Consider the following 14,591-nt stretch of genomic DNA (forward strand, 5'->3'; position numbering starts at 1 on the left):
AATATAATTTGGTCATGGACAGTTATGCTGTTCATCTTTACCACTCATCTTCAATTGCATATTTCTCTACCAATGTGGTCTGGGGGTATGGGCAAAAAGCTATGGAAACAGCATGACAGTAGCCTGGCCCACATGCAGCAGATAATGTATCAAAGCAGCAACTTGTATTTAAGCTAAAGAGCATAAAATAAAATACTAGTTGACAGCACAAATTACAATATTGTGTATTACACTAAAAAATGTAATACTATACAGGCAGCAATGCTCAGCGCATGTTGTAGTTATTTATACTGCATCATCTGGGAGTAAATTTTCATGACAAAGGAAAGAAAGGAAATAAAACTCAGAAGATCGAGGTTACCAATAAATGGGTTTTGAGATTATCTGTCTGCAAGAGTGAGTTTATGATCAGTTCTACAGTGTTGGAGCATGCTCTGGACATAGCATGTAATACATTAAGTATCACTGTCTCTTGTAACCAAATGGCTAATGGTTTAAGTTTGTCCATGATATTTATCTCGATCTATAATTAACTGTGCATGTAATCCTTGATAATGATAATTTATGGCTTTACGTCACGAGACAGCTGAGGCTAGTGGCATCAGCGTAAGTCACAGAACCTACATCTCGAGATATGCTAAAGATGTAAACATGTATAATGTAAGCACCGTGTAGTACTAGTACTCATATTTTCACAGTAGTTTTCATTTCGGTATCAAAGTTCGGTACAATTTAGCAACGGCAAGTACATGAAATTCTCACAGGTCAATTCAGAACATATTGCAAAACAGCATAGCTCTATTTCAGCTTGTACTGTCATGCCACAGTCCACTATAAAACACAGAGCAGCAGCATCATGCACAACAAGTCATGTACACCTAATACTTACTAAATTCAACCACGCCAACTGCTGCAGTTGGTAGAAAGAACAGAGAGGATCATTGCTTTAGTAGCCACTCTAGAGTATTATACACAAGCATACATAGCACTAAACTAATACTCAGACAAGACTACAATGGAAAAGGACAATTTCGAGTCCGCAATCTCACAAAGTACTCTCCTAGATTTTTCACGTCCATAGGTATTAACTTTGTGCTTGCTCAGTTCTAGGGGTGGAAGGACCAGGAACTTTGTAATGTAAACCAAAAATTTGTAAAGAAAAAAACATTGAGTACCTCCCATTTTATCACTTGCAATGAGACCTAAGCATCAGAGAAATAGAATTTTTCTAAAAATCCATTTGTGAACATAGGCAACTAATGATCATTAAATTTAGAGGCTCGAGGCCCGACTGTGACAAGGGATGTGCCATATCGGCTTGCACAATTTCCGCACTTCTATTCTGCGACAGAAAAAAAAAAATGCCAACAAGGGGAAAATTTGCATAATCTGCAGTTCCCACATTTCCCCTTGCAATTCGCTGGCCAAGAACTAACGGCTTGCCGCATAGCTTTTGTCTCTCCCACCACATCTTCCTACCTCAGAACTACTGCCAACACATCAGCAGTGTTTCAACTATTCTCAAGTTACTGTCTTTTTTTTTTTCTTTTGTTCGTACACTACGCTTCACCAGGGGCTCAGACAGTTTTGTTCAAATGGATTACAAAAAGCTACACTGATTTAACTTGCTGAGGTGCTTAAAAAAAAGAGCAGCACCAAAACTTTTTTCAGGTCACAAAAGTCATGTGCTTTAATAGAAAACAAGCAGAGGTCAGCTTGTGTCAATGCAAAGTCAGTAAAATACTATTAGGAGTACATAAGGGAATGGGAATCGGGAAACTATACAATTAACAGTTGGCTTATATTTCTGAGAGGGTCCCTGATTTATGGGTGCACACAGTGTGAAGAAAGCTACAGGGTTTAGGATCCTCCAGACCTACTGTTCTCACTAGCACACTTAACAGTAAACACACTTGATACCGGCATGCAAAACAGAAAGTACCAATATACACACCTAAAGAGAGAAAAAACTAAACGAAGGCATAAACCAAAAGAAAAGAAAGCTCCACCAAGTCAAACCAAAACTAAAATCTGAAAACATGAAGCCCTCTACATGAAGTGTCTGCACACGTTTCCAAACACATCCATATTTCTCCGCAGATAACTGATGTGCCTCTCTAGTTGCATGACCTTTACAACTAATAAGTACAGCATCTATAACACAGCAAGTGGGTGAGCTACCTCACAGGAAACCGAGTGGCAGCAACACCGTGAGTCCTGAATTACACGGGGATTTAGCAGGATTTTTTTCCCCCCCGTCAAAATGAGGCTATCGGAAAATACAGTGGAATGAGGGGGGAAAAAACTTTGCCTTCACACCATCCATAATTCTTTATTCCCTCACTAATTCAACAGATACTAGATGATTTGTCTTTTTTCTTGTTCTGAGTCTTTTGGTTAGGATTGTGTACTAATAATGGGCTTGATACTCAGCAAAATGCAGGGCATGGCATAATCTGTAAGTATTACCTGGGAAAGTTTAAAATTTCTGTAGAAAAGTAAAGGTCTTGAAAGTGGACACAAAAAATTCGAGCGTACTAATTTTCTTAGAATGCCACTTTGCATTACTGCAGGGACGTGGTAGCTTTTATGCTTGGCATGTAGAAAATCATGGGTTATATTATGAAGGACACATATTCCTACCTTAGTAACCCTGCAACCATTGCCTATCCCATGCTGTCTTCTAAGCATTTATATTTTTAACATGGTGAGTGCTACTCATGTTCAATATAAAGAAGTCATACAACATTGTAAACTGTGTCCCAACCATAGCTTTCTGAGGTGTGTGCGCGCATCAAAGCGTTGTCAGATAATTAGGGTTCCTGGTTTTCGGAGTTTATATTTTTTGAGACCTCCAGAAATGTGGCAGGTGTAGCTGACAAACAGAAGTTATCCTGTTATTTCATAATGTTACCAGCCCATTCAATGTTGTGTCACTGTAATTCGTTTTTGGGTTCATTTTTGCCACATTTCCGGAGGTCTCAAAAATGATAAACTCCGAAAACCAGGAACCCTACAGATAATCTGCAGGCACAACAAACCACATTTTCTTGCACCCCGTTGGTGTTCTCACATACAGTAATGCAGAGACAAGACGACACAGGAAAAACTAAGCATACTAACAGGCCACATAAATTGCAATTAACACAAAACACATAAGCTATATCAAACATCAAAACAAAACTTTGTGATTAAGATGATTAACAACAAAAACGAACACATACAAAGCAAGTACAAAAACAAAAGCAGTTGTCGTAAAACAATCCCTTGTAGTGCTTTTGGTGTTTTTTCTTTCAAGGCAAGCATTTCGATTTAATGGATGTTCACACCACTAACAAAGTGTAGTGCACAGAACTACCACATTCCTGACCTATGAGAAGTGAAGGGATCCCACTACACTGTGTAGATTTATCGCAGACAGAAAGCGTGAAGCGGCAGCAAGCTCACCCAGCCACAGTGATGCAACTTTTGAAAAATGTGAAAAGCGCACATAGTTTGTGGCAGTTCCTAATCCGGCCTCACGCTTTAATACAAAAAGATAAAGAAAGGGGGCCAATACAGACATGACAGGGAGAGATATACAGACCATGATGGAGGCATGGTTAAAGGCAGACTCCACACTGCATTTTATTTTCAAACCAATATTGATCTCCAATAAGAATGTGTATAGCTACAGCAAAACTCGGCACCGTAACACAAAGGAATGAAACCACAACGTGGTGTCGCCAAATTTTAAGTGCCATAGAGAAAATGGCACATTTGCACAAACAGTTTTGTGCAAATACTTTTGAAATGTGAGTAAAGTCCAGGTCAAAACTAATACAGCAAAATCAAAAACTGCATTTGAATGCAGTCTGCCTTTAAGCATTAACAGGGGATAATGGAAGTCAGGGGGAGAGAAGGCACCTGTGGTCAAGAGGCTCCACCACCAGGCCGACAGGGCTTCAGAGGGCCCCCTCCGTCCACCTTTAAAGACACCAGGTCATGGCACTCAGGACAGTAAGGTGCCAACTTGCCATTTTCTTCACCTTCTGTTTTGTTCGTTTACATTTTTTGTTTGTTTTTCACTCATGCGTTTAGTCGATACTACATGGCAATCCATTTTATGAATTTGGAACAGAGCTTACATGAAAAGGAATTATTATCCGATGAGTGTTATGAAACAGTGGTACAAATTAATGGGAAAATGAAGACAAGCCAAACAAGCTAAATGCAAGAGTGAAGAAGCAGAGTGAAAAAGCAAGCATACATGCACGTGAAATTCGTGAGGTCAATCACACTGCATCAGCATACGGCTGCAAACAGAAAAGCTTCAACATGAAGAATGAGTACCCAAGTAAACTCTTCAAGGTTTAGCAGTGCTATAATCTACGTACGTAGGAGCAAGTCCATAATACAGACCTATACTACAAGCAAGTCTATTGTACAACAAATATTTAACACCAGATATTTTTACTTTTCTGTTTCTTAAACTACTTTTTCTTCTTTCACCACCACTGGTAAAATATCAGGTCTAATACTTTCCTTTAATCAACTCAACTAAAAGATCTTAGTGACTTTTCTAACGACCGCATACATGTCATGCTTCTACAAGATATCAGAAGTGGATCAAGGTAACATGACACGAAGGCAACTTACCAACGGAGAGTCCGAACTCTCACTAATGCTGTCCCTGTCCATATGGGAGTCCATTCCATGACTCTCTGGTCGCAGACCACTGCGTAAGACATCTGGTGTAGAGCTTCGTTGTTTGTTTAGTTTGTCAACCTGTAACAGGTACATCAATCGAGCACTCAGTGAAATATCACAGTAATCTCCGGTGAGAACAACTCCTCAAAGCATAGCATTCGCTGACCTGACAGATGTGATCTATTATAATAGCACATTGGGACAGTAGAGACCATCTACAGGGTGTTTCAGTAACCATGTCAGAAAATTTTAATAGAAAAGCACGCTATGGAAAAACAGGCGATCAACAACGTATTTGCCACGTACTGCAAGTTACTTTAAATTTATTTCAATTAAAATTTCATAATCTCCTGCACTGAACTCAGAAATGTGTATAATCAATGTAACTTTTTTTTTTTTTGTCTGCCATAAACAGAAAGTGCATGTTGGATTTACCGAACTATACTACAAAATACGCTCCTATTACAATGGTAATAGCTTAGAAAGAGCTATTACAAACTGCAAAATTACAAATTACCGCGAACAATGCGTTAGATGATTGCCTCTAATGATGAAACACCGTAATCATTGTCAAAATAAAGTTTTTGTTTCTTTGAACAAGAACTGTTGCAAAAGTAAATTGCTCTCTGTACTCCACAGATCATGCCAGAGCCAAATACTCTCCTATTGTCTCTAACTTCATCTATCATGTAGTTATTATTATAATTATGATGATGATGCAAGTTTTACAACTCCGCTACAAATTGGTTCTTCTAGTGAACCATGACACCTGAACACTTACCATTGTGAGAAAATATGTTTCAGCCACCCCCAATATTTGCACTAGCCTTATGAATAAATTTGTTGTCTTTCTTTTTTGTACTCCCCGGAGTGCTGATAGAAGTAACGTAAGCTGAATAGCAGAGAGCATGACTCACGGTTCCCACCAAGCTGTCGAGAACTTACACCATGGTACTTGTAATAACTGAAATAAACAGTAGTAGCTCACAAAACTACCAATACTTACAAGGTCTCTGTGGCTACGGGGCAAAGATTCAATGACTTCATCAACAATCCGATCCGAAACATGAGCAGCAATTGTCAAGTTGATCTCGCTGGCCAAGGGAAGAACACACAAAACAGAAGGAGGTCAGATGCTATCCACTTCATGAGAATGTAAGCACATAAAGTTATATACACTGCCTACCTAACCCTGTTAAGAATGTCCGTGCCTGCTTGATCAAGTAACGATCGCTGCAGAAGTTCCTGTGGGAAGCAACCCCGTTCGCAACAGATGTCTTCAACATCTTTACGGACTTTCTGTTTGGAGAACAATGCAATGAAACAAGCTCATTAATTATGTTTGGAATCAACCAGCATATAAGCAAAATGCATACCTCATCTGACATGATAGTAGGACACTGGTCTTCAACACATTTGAGCATGTTGGCTGCAGTGCCCTATTGAGCAAATAAGCGAAGCATTAATGACCTACCAACGATAAGACACAAATAAAGATATGCAACATGCAATGAGCCACCAGAATCATAAACCAACCTTGAGGTAAGCATTCACAGTTCTTTCCATTTCATCGACACAGCTCTGTAATTTAATCTCAATTGGGTTCCCAGCTTCTTCCTGCTGCAATACAACCTCATGGAGGCGAGTAAGCAGCTGTAATCAGACACATAAATTATTTCACCAATGGATAATGCACAACACAAAACTGCCAAGAAAAACAAATAACAATAATAAATAACATCCCTACCAAATTGTGATAGAGATTCAATGACAGGCAAAACCATTACATTAAGGGGGAATGCTGGCATTCACATTGAAGTTTTTATCTATGTGTAATAAGTAGAGCTGATGCTATTCGAATGATATTCGCAACCTATTTTCAGTGTTCGAAATTTTCGAATAGTACTTAAGCGAGGTATCGCTATCGCCATTCTGCAAGTGGGCTTCGCCTCATACCATACAAGATTTAGGTGAAGCCCACTTCACGTTACCGCCATTGTTCTTTTGGTGTGAGGCTCTATTCTGCAAGTCGTCTTCACGTCAATGCACTTGAGCGTTAGGTGAAGCCCACTTTACATTGTTTACAATATTCTGTTACTACAGTCTACAAATTTTATGAGCTCAACAAGTCAAGTCAACACTGTACTCTGGGCATTGCAGGTTCCAGTAAATGTACTCCCAACCTTCAGAGTTATGTTCAGTAACAGATGGAAATATGTGCAGTTTCTAAAAAAAAGTACAGGAAATTCACAATGTAAACATAAAAATGAGGAGATGCACACAAAGAAGGCTGCATGGAACATGTTGACTAACTCTCAATATAGTTCACCCCACAGAGGGACCCTTCTCTCACGATATGTTATGCTGGTTGAAACGGCTCGCATGTTTGGAGCAGAACATCACCTAATGAGCACAACACCACAAAATATTTCACCATGAGTATTCAAAATTATTCGAATTGGGCCTTTTCTGATTATTCGAATTCGATTTGCAGTGTAAGTGAAATATTCGTGAACTATTCGTAATGCAAAATTTTGCTATTCGCACAGCTCTAGTAATAAGGCAACTGTGGATGTGCAGTGCCATACTGAAACTCGCATGTAGACATCACATGATAGCAATTAGCCAATTGTAACACTCTGATGACTTTTGGGTTGCAACACATCGGCTACCACGATGTCTATACAATGCAGGACACACGAAGGTAGTATTACGTAGAAACGCCACAGGAAACGAAAGTGGTTGAAATGGGATCTCAAGTGAAACCAAGATGACAGCAATGCATTATTCCGTTGTGATGTGAGCGGGACTCAAAGCAAAGACAGAAGCCTCACAGGCATCTACCAGGTGCGGATACATTGCGTGATTTAACACTGGGAACTCAAATGCAAGCAAGATATTTTGTGTACACCTAGTTTGTACGGCAAACTTCAGAATAAAAACCATGGACCTTTTGGCGATTTTTCTGCCATTTCAAGACTAGCATCCCCCTTGATGCAACACACTGAAATTCCATTACATAAACATATTAATGGTTGCAACCTTACCTGTTTTGCACTGGTGGCGTCCTTCAGATATCCCTCAGCTTTTTGGACATCTTCTGTGCACGTTATGTCCTCCTGAGAAGATGCTCGTGCAGATTTGATCACGTCTTGGAGGTGAAGCATCCACCGATCCACCATCTGTAGTAAAAGAGCATTTTACTTAGCTGTACACATAGGACTCATATATATCTCATTTTTCCTGGAAGATCCAGGGTTGGTGCCAATAGTGATGTCCAAATACTCTAAAGCTTCCAAGTTTTTTTGTTTTTTGTTTCTTTTACTTTTTTTTTGCAGAAAAATGGCCGGTCAGTAACTTTAATTTGGGTCAATCTTGTGAAGTGTGAAAAATATGTTGTCAGTTGTACACACACTAAAGACAACTACAAAATATGCCGTTGTAAGGACAGCACCAGAAGTCACCTGCTGTGTTGAGCTTAGAAGGAATCCCTGCTGCAACCTGAATGCTTGTCCGTTACTGTACTTCTTTGGAGAAACGTTCCTGTTTAGCAGCTCTGATATCTGTGAACACATGGGTAAGAAAAGCATAGACCAATTAAGCACAGGTCTTAAAAAATCAAACGCAGTAGACAATTAACACTAACATACATAGCAAGGTGGCGATGACAAATGATGTCAAAAGACATGCCACAGCGTGTCTGGCGTGTGTTTTGTTTTCGGTTGTTGTAGTCACCTTGCTCCGTAAGATATGTCGCCGACCAATTTTTCGGACACGCACGATTATCCGGACGCGTTCGCGAAACGGCCACGGGTCCCATAGTGTTATAATGTATAATGACGCCCAAAATTTCCTGCCCAGTCAGTGAGCGTCCCAAATGGTCCCCAGCTCACAACATGCGCATGGCACAATGCGAAGGTCAAGGAACTGCGCATTACTCATTTGTTCCTTGTGCCCCACTTTAACTGGATCTCGAATAAGGAGTAAAACAGGTCAAAAGGGGACCATGTCCCCCTTTCCACATTGGGAAACGGGCAACCACCGCACCAATAGGAATCATGCCCCACAAGTTTCGCTTCCTATTGGAAACTCGTGTGGTCCGTTCACTTCATCTCAGGTGCAGGAACTGTCGTAACGTCGAATCGTAGTCGTCAGTAGAATCTCGATCGTATGAATCTCCCGGGACGTCGGAAAATATTCGTAGGCGATTTCATTTAGATTCAGGCAGAGTCGTAACCTTTGTATCTCAGATTTCTTTGGAAATTTTTTATGTGATAGTCCTGTCTGTGCCATGAATATTATCATTGGTCCCACATTTTCCGAGTAAGTGGATAGATATAAATTTCTGCAGGTAACGGGGCAAAATAGGAGGGCTCCCTTACTCGCGTTTTTCGTCCACTTTAGAGCGATAAAAACATAAACATAGTTAAAACTGGAGTCCGAACGATTTTCCAGCCTTTACAGAAAATCTCTTTTTTCTGCCTCTCGGCAGAAACTGAAATTACCCCGCAGAGCCAAAGTCCAGAATATGGGTGGACCATGAGCAAATATATTTTGTGGTTATGAGTTACGAGTGCGGAGATACGGCGCTCAAAAGTGGACGAAAAACGCGAGTAAGCGAGCCCACAGATTTCGCCCTGTTACCTGCAGAAATTTATATCTAGGTATCCACTTACCTGCGAAATGTGGGACCAATGGTAATATTCGTGGCACAGACAGGCCTATCACACAAAAAAAAATTTAAAAGAAATCGAGATACAAAGGCTGCCTTAATCTGAATGAAATCACCCTCGTATCCTCCGAAATTCGTATGAAAAGAATTAGCCAACTATAAAAATTTAAGCAAGAAAATAGGTAGTGACTGTTCATTTTCCATTACTGAAAGGAGGCCTGTCGTAGCGCTTTTGAGTCTTCGTTGTGGTAAACGCTGCCGAAATTCGCGAAGGCCCAGCACGTGCTGTCCACCCGTGAGTCACGCGATATTGCCGTAAAGCGAGCTTCACCTAAAGCACGCAGGCGTTAGGTGAAGCCGACTTGCAGAATGGTGACGCGTGTTGCGAGATCGACAAAGACCGATTGAGAACTTCGTGTTTGTCTACGTGTACCGTGTCTCTCGGCTGTTCGTCCTTTAATGCTGCCAGAAGTTGTCCAGATATATGTTCCCTCCACGTGCTCGGCATATCGACGACTTGTTTCCCAGCGCAGCCGTCGAACTCGGGGAAACTAATGAAGACGAATTTCGGTGTTTTCGTCCGTATACAGTGACGAAATATCGCTTCGGGAAATAAAAGCCGATGTTATCAGGCGGAGATGGAAGACTGTCCGCCAAGAAAGCGTAGACAACTTTTTCCGACCTACTAGTGCTTAATAAATTTGACTTTTGAAGCGAAATACGTTTTTTCGGGCTGCTCGATTATTCGGACTTTTGCGCGATCCCCGCCGAGTCAGAAAAATCGGATGGCGACTATATACCAACCAGTCCAGTTCTTGCTTTGTGTAATTAGGGGAGTTGTAACGGATCCCAGAAAAAGATACTCTAGCTCTTTGCCAAGCCAAGCACCAAACAAATTTTTGCTGCCCAACTGAGCAAAATATGCAAAGCAATAAATTTCAGTGACATCCATAGACCCAAAGGACAAAACACCATTTAGCCATGACCACAAAGTCAACTAACTGAAAAGCCTACACATGCATATCTACTAATGAATTCTATGTCAAACTGACCCTAAAAACAAAGCATAACCACTTACCCAAAGCGAAAACTGAAATAAGTTACATGGACATAAACCATCAGTGACCAGGTCTTACATTCAGGGTGACAAATAAAATGAACGTAAGGCATGAGAAAGCAACTAATAACTCTTCAAACTAGAAGTCCTGACACTGCCGTCTGACTAAACAATAAAAAGAATGCTCAAATAATCAACAAATGGCAATAAGAGAAAATGGACACTTTTTCGGTGCAGCTGTAGGGAGTTTCGAATAAATAAATAAATAAATAAACCTACCCTTTATACTGTAATCAGCATTTCTAAGATAAATAGTGTTCATCTGTTACCTTCTTCCATGCAGCCTCTGTACGTTCAGGCGCAATTTTCATGGCTGCTGTGATGTCCACGATAGGGCAGGGCATGAACTTTAGTGTGAAGTTCCTTTGCAAAGAGATTGTCACCTTGTTATTTTTATCCTACTTAACATATTTCCATGCAGAATGCTATGGTAGGAAAGAACTACACCAAAATGTATCAACATTTTGGAACACAGAGGAACACAAATGCCAAAACATGCTTTCTGACACTGAAGTGATAGTGTTCCAATGCGACTCAAATGTCCAAGCTAAATCTTATGCCTGAAGTACAATTTTTGGATGTAGCTTTTTTTTTAGAGTGACGATGCTGTCGACGACATTGAAGTTATGCTTAGTATAGTAATGCCAAATAAAATTAAAGGGGTAATGAAGAAGGAGTTAGTAGACTCCCAGCTGCTGTGGTACTCTGCTTCTAAGACACTAGACCAGCGGTGTAAGAAGGAGATCTTAAATATGCGCTATTACAGATTGTGGTCGACAGACACAAAAGTTGACGTAAGGCTACAGTGGACAACCTAACAACTTACGCTAATAAATATGCATGATGAATAAAAGATCAGGTTAAAACATAATAAGAGAGCAAAATTCACTCACTTTTCTAATGCATAGGCAATGTCCTGAAATCCTTGAGGTGGTGTAGAATTCCTGTCCCACAGGATTCGCCTGAGTTTCGAATTTATCTGCAGCGCCTTGGCCAATGTTTTTGCTCCGTTCAGGCCCATGTAATTGCCCCTGTGGGGAAAACAGAACTGTGCATCAAAATATGCCACCTAAAAGAAGACGAAAAAGGACAAAAAGAGCCCTTTCGCAAACTTTGCAAGTACAACACCATCCACTTTCAACAGTACTGACAAAAACACTGTCAGAGGAGTTGCTCACAGAGGAGTTGCTCACAGAGGAGTTGCTCACAGAGGAGTTGCTCACAGAGGAGTTGCTCACAGAGGAGTTGCTCTTGCTACAAAAAGATGATGTTCTTACCCTCATCTTCTACCTTCTCTTACCCCCCCCCCCCCCCCAAGTGTTCCCTACGCAAGTAGAGAAGCAATACAAAAAACAGCAATGTATATTACTCACGTGATATCAATGGCAGTGAGGCACTGATTGCTACCCAAAGCATTGATCACAAGACACAGTTCTCCTCGCAACTTTGAGTCGGCAACCGAGAGAAATTCTAATGTGGAGTCTTTCTCTTGGATGACTTGTACGATTGCATCCATTACCCTCGTGATGTGCCTGAAATTAATACAAACACGCTACAAGGGTCTGCAAGGACAGAATTCCTACACACAAAAAGTGCTACATCCTCACTAAATGTCTCAAACACTTACTTAGGCTTCATGTTCGCAAAATTTCGACCTATTGAAAGGTGCCTGATGGATGGATTCCTCCCTACAGCAGCAATGATGTTTGCCAAGTCTTGATCAAAATCTAAGCAGAAAAATGCAGGAGATTCGAGAACTTGAACATCCAAAAAGGACACTTGGAATAGAGGGCGCATAAGCGAGAGAGATGCAAACAATCGAGTCGTCCTTACTGTTCTCGCTGATATCAAGGCTGTGAAGGCAACGAATGCCAGGAAGGCAGGACTCCAGCACCAGAGAACCTTGCGTTCGTAAGTCATTGCAACTAAGGTCCAAGGAAACCTCTGCAAGGATTTCATTGCATGCCAGACCTAACAGCATCGCCCTGAAAGTGAAAAAGGTGAGATATGTGTGATTGGGCAGTTCCAGGCACGGTTCCGTGCAGAACGTTATGAAACAGGAGTTTACATTTACACGCTGCTAATTATACATTGGGTGCGAAAAACATAAAACTCACTTGAGAGCTTCCGTAGGCATGCGCACGTTCGACATGTTGAGATGTTTAAGTGCCACAGTGCTCGAAAAGAATGTCTTGAAGGAAGGTGGAACCAGGACATCCTTGCTCTTCTTGGCGTTGTACACATTGCGCGACAGGTTTAGATATTCCAGCTTCTGCGTGCAGCCACGCAACAAAGCGCCAAACACCTAGCAATTCCATAATTGTCTATAATAGGTTCTGAAGTATGTATGACTATATTTTGGACTGGTAATGAAAACAGTTTTAAAAGTGACCCCGGTTAAGCCGTTTGGTAAAAGTAACTTACGGTTTCCAGCGCACATTCCGTCCCCGAAAGATCAAGGTGCACGAGGGAGTTCGGCTGAGCAAGGTAGTTGTACAGGTTCTGTAGGACAAGAGAGACCAGACTCATTTCAAAACATGCAGGGTGGCACACATGAAAGGCAACACAGGTAAGTTTGAAATCTATGGCATCCATCAGGAAAAAGTTAGTATTGCGGAGCAAATGACAAAAATTTCATTTCACGTTTCACAGAGATGGTAAAAGCAAACAGCATAAAAAAAGAAGACTTAGTTGACACCAGATGGATGTGAACCCTCAACCTAAAAGTTCCCATGTATCTGGGCTGAGAGAATGACACTAAACAGGTAACTAAGATGAATGATGTGAAGGAAGTAGTGCTCACATTAATGTCATCCTTGAAGACATTATCACTGAGGTTGAGGTAGGCAAGGCTGGATGGCATGACACGATTAATGGATAGAGCATGGGCAAGTGCACTGACGCCCTTAGACGTTATCCCTGTACGTGCCAAGTTCAAGTGGGTCAGGCCTTTGTGAAGTTTACCAAGTGGCACACACAGCTGACCCATTCCTAATGAAAAGCAAGTTTTTGCAGTTAGCAAAGCAGCAAGAAAAGAACTACGTGGTAACTATTATGAGAACACCAAGTGTGAAATAGCTGTTGGTTTGTGCTGCCATCCTTGGGGTATTGATGAACGAGACATGTTCAATAACATCTACTTGTTTTCATTTGTTTTTGCAGTGGATATTGAAGACACACATATGGTTCTGTGCTATATGCAAGAGAATGCTTTTGCGCATCGACCACATTGCCAGGCAGAACAAGAGGTGCCAGACGAATGTTAACGGAAGAAAGAACAAAAAAAGGCTACAGTGTATGCACCTGCATGCAAATAAAATGTAACATTAGCTGCACATTACAGTTTTTCCTGTATTTATGTCATAATGAAGGACAAAAAGATCTGGTTTTCCAAAACCTAGCAATTAGAAAAAAATATCATGATCATCAAAAAATGTTTTGGAGGCAATACACTGTCAACCCTCAATACGCAAGATATACATAGAGCCTGAAAATTTTGATAATATCTGCAAAGCAGCACTCTTTCTCTGAGCAAAATTTCCAAAGTAAAACCTGGCACCTATTCTCATCTTTCAGCAACATAACACGGGGTGGGGGTAATAACACGTTTTACTGGGTTTTAACCCCAAAGCACAGGGCTCTAATCCTCCTAAGGCTTGGAGCAGTTATAAATACAGCCTGAAGTTTTAGGGTTTTACCCGATTCTTCCCCGAATTTGCACGCTGAATTGAAGGTTGCCTCTTTAGGGTGAAACCCGATTTTTACCCGGCAAATTGCCTTAACTGGGATGTCTGTAGGAATGCACTAATTTACTTGTTTGGCAGCAAATGCAGTTCAATCACAGTTTGTACCAAACCACTACAGTTAGCTTGAGTAACTGAGCCCAATTTCTCCCCGAATTTAGCATACTGGAAGTTTTTTTCACCCGAATTTGCATGAATTTAGTGCCCGTGTTTATTTAGCCAATTTTTACCCCCGGAATTCAGAAAAGAATATTTCATGAAGACTTCAGGCTCTAGTTATAAACCACTTCTCGTTTGAATTTGTGGTACCACTTATATACGTGATAACACATCTATGTGCCTGTGGTTGGCAATAGATGTGGTTGTTGTG

At 40.9% G+C, this 14,591-nt stretch overlaps 1 protein-coding gene across 4 annotated transcripts in view; it reads right to left on the reverse strand.

The window, feature by feature from the left end:
• Nucleotides 1-14,591, reverse strand: part of LOC135378331 (F-actin-uncapping protein LRRC16A-like) — an 83,000-nt gene that overhangs the window by 22,134 nt on the left and 46,275 nt on the right. For 3 of the 4 annotated variants that reach the window (XM_064611344.1, XM_064611341.1, XM_064611340.1), the window contains 16 exons: nucleotides 13,282-13,469; nucleotides 12,903-12,980; nucleotides 12,596-12,783; nucleotides 12,312-12,463; nucleotides 12,106-12,205; nucleotides 11,852-12,010; nucleotides 11,372-11,509; nucleotides 10,748-10,841; nucleotides 8,154-8,252; nucleotides 7,737-7,871; nucleotides 6,226-6,342; nucleotides 6,066-6,128; nucleotides 5,876-5,988; nucleotides 5,696-5,783; nucleotides 4,639-4,767; nucleotides 890-910 (listed from right to left, as the gene is read on the reverse strand). In XM_064611344.1, coding sequence (XP_064467414.1) covers nucleotides 890-910; nucleotides 4,639-4,767; nucleotides 5,696-5,783; nucleotides 5,876-5,988; nucleotides 6,066-6,128; nucleotides 6,226-6,342; nucleotides 7,737-7,871; nucleotides 8,154-8,252; nucleotides 10,748-10,841; nucleotides 11,372-11,509; nucleotides 11,852-12,010; nucleotides 12,106-12,205; nucleotides 12,312-12,463; nucleotides 12,596-12,783; nucleotides 12,903-12,980; nucleotides 13,282-13,469 — 1,862 coding nt within the window. The remainder of the gene's footprint in view (nucleotides 1-889; nucleotides 911-4,638; nucleotides 4,768-5,695; nucleotides 5,784-5,875; nucleotides 5,989-6,065; nucleotides 6,129-6,225; nucleotides 6,343-7,736; nucleotides 7,872-8,153; nucleotides 8,253-10,747; nucleotides 10,842-11,371; nucleotides 11,510-11,851; nucleotides 12,011-12,105; nucleotides 12,206-12,311; nucleotides 12,464-12,595; nucleotides 12,784-12,902; nucleotides 12,981-13,281; nucleotides 13,470-14,591) is intronic. The other variant, XM_064611343.1, reaches the window with a different exon arrangement.

Source organism: Ornithodoros turicata, chromosome 1, assembly GCF_037126465.1.
Source record: "Ornithodoros turicata isolate Travis chromosome 1, ASM3712646v1, whole genome shotgun sequence".
Classification (NCBI taxonomy): Eukaryota; Metazoa; Arthropoda; class Arachnida; order Ixodida; family Argasidae; genus Ornithodoros; species Ornithodoros turicata.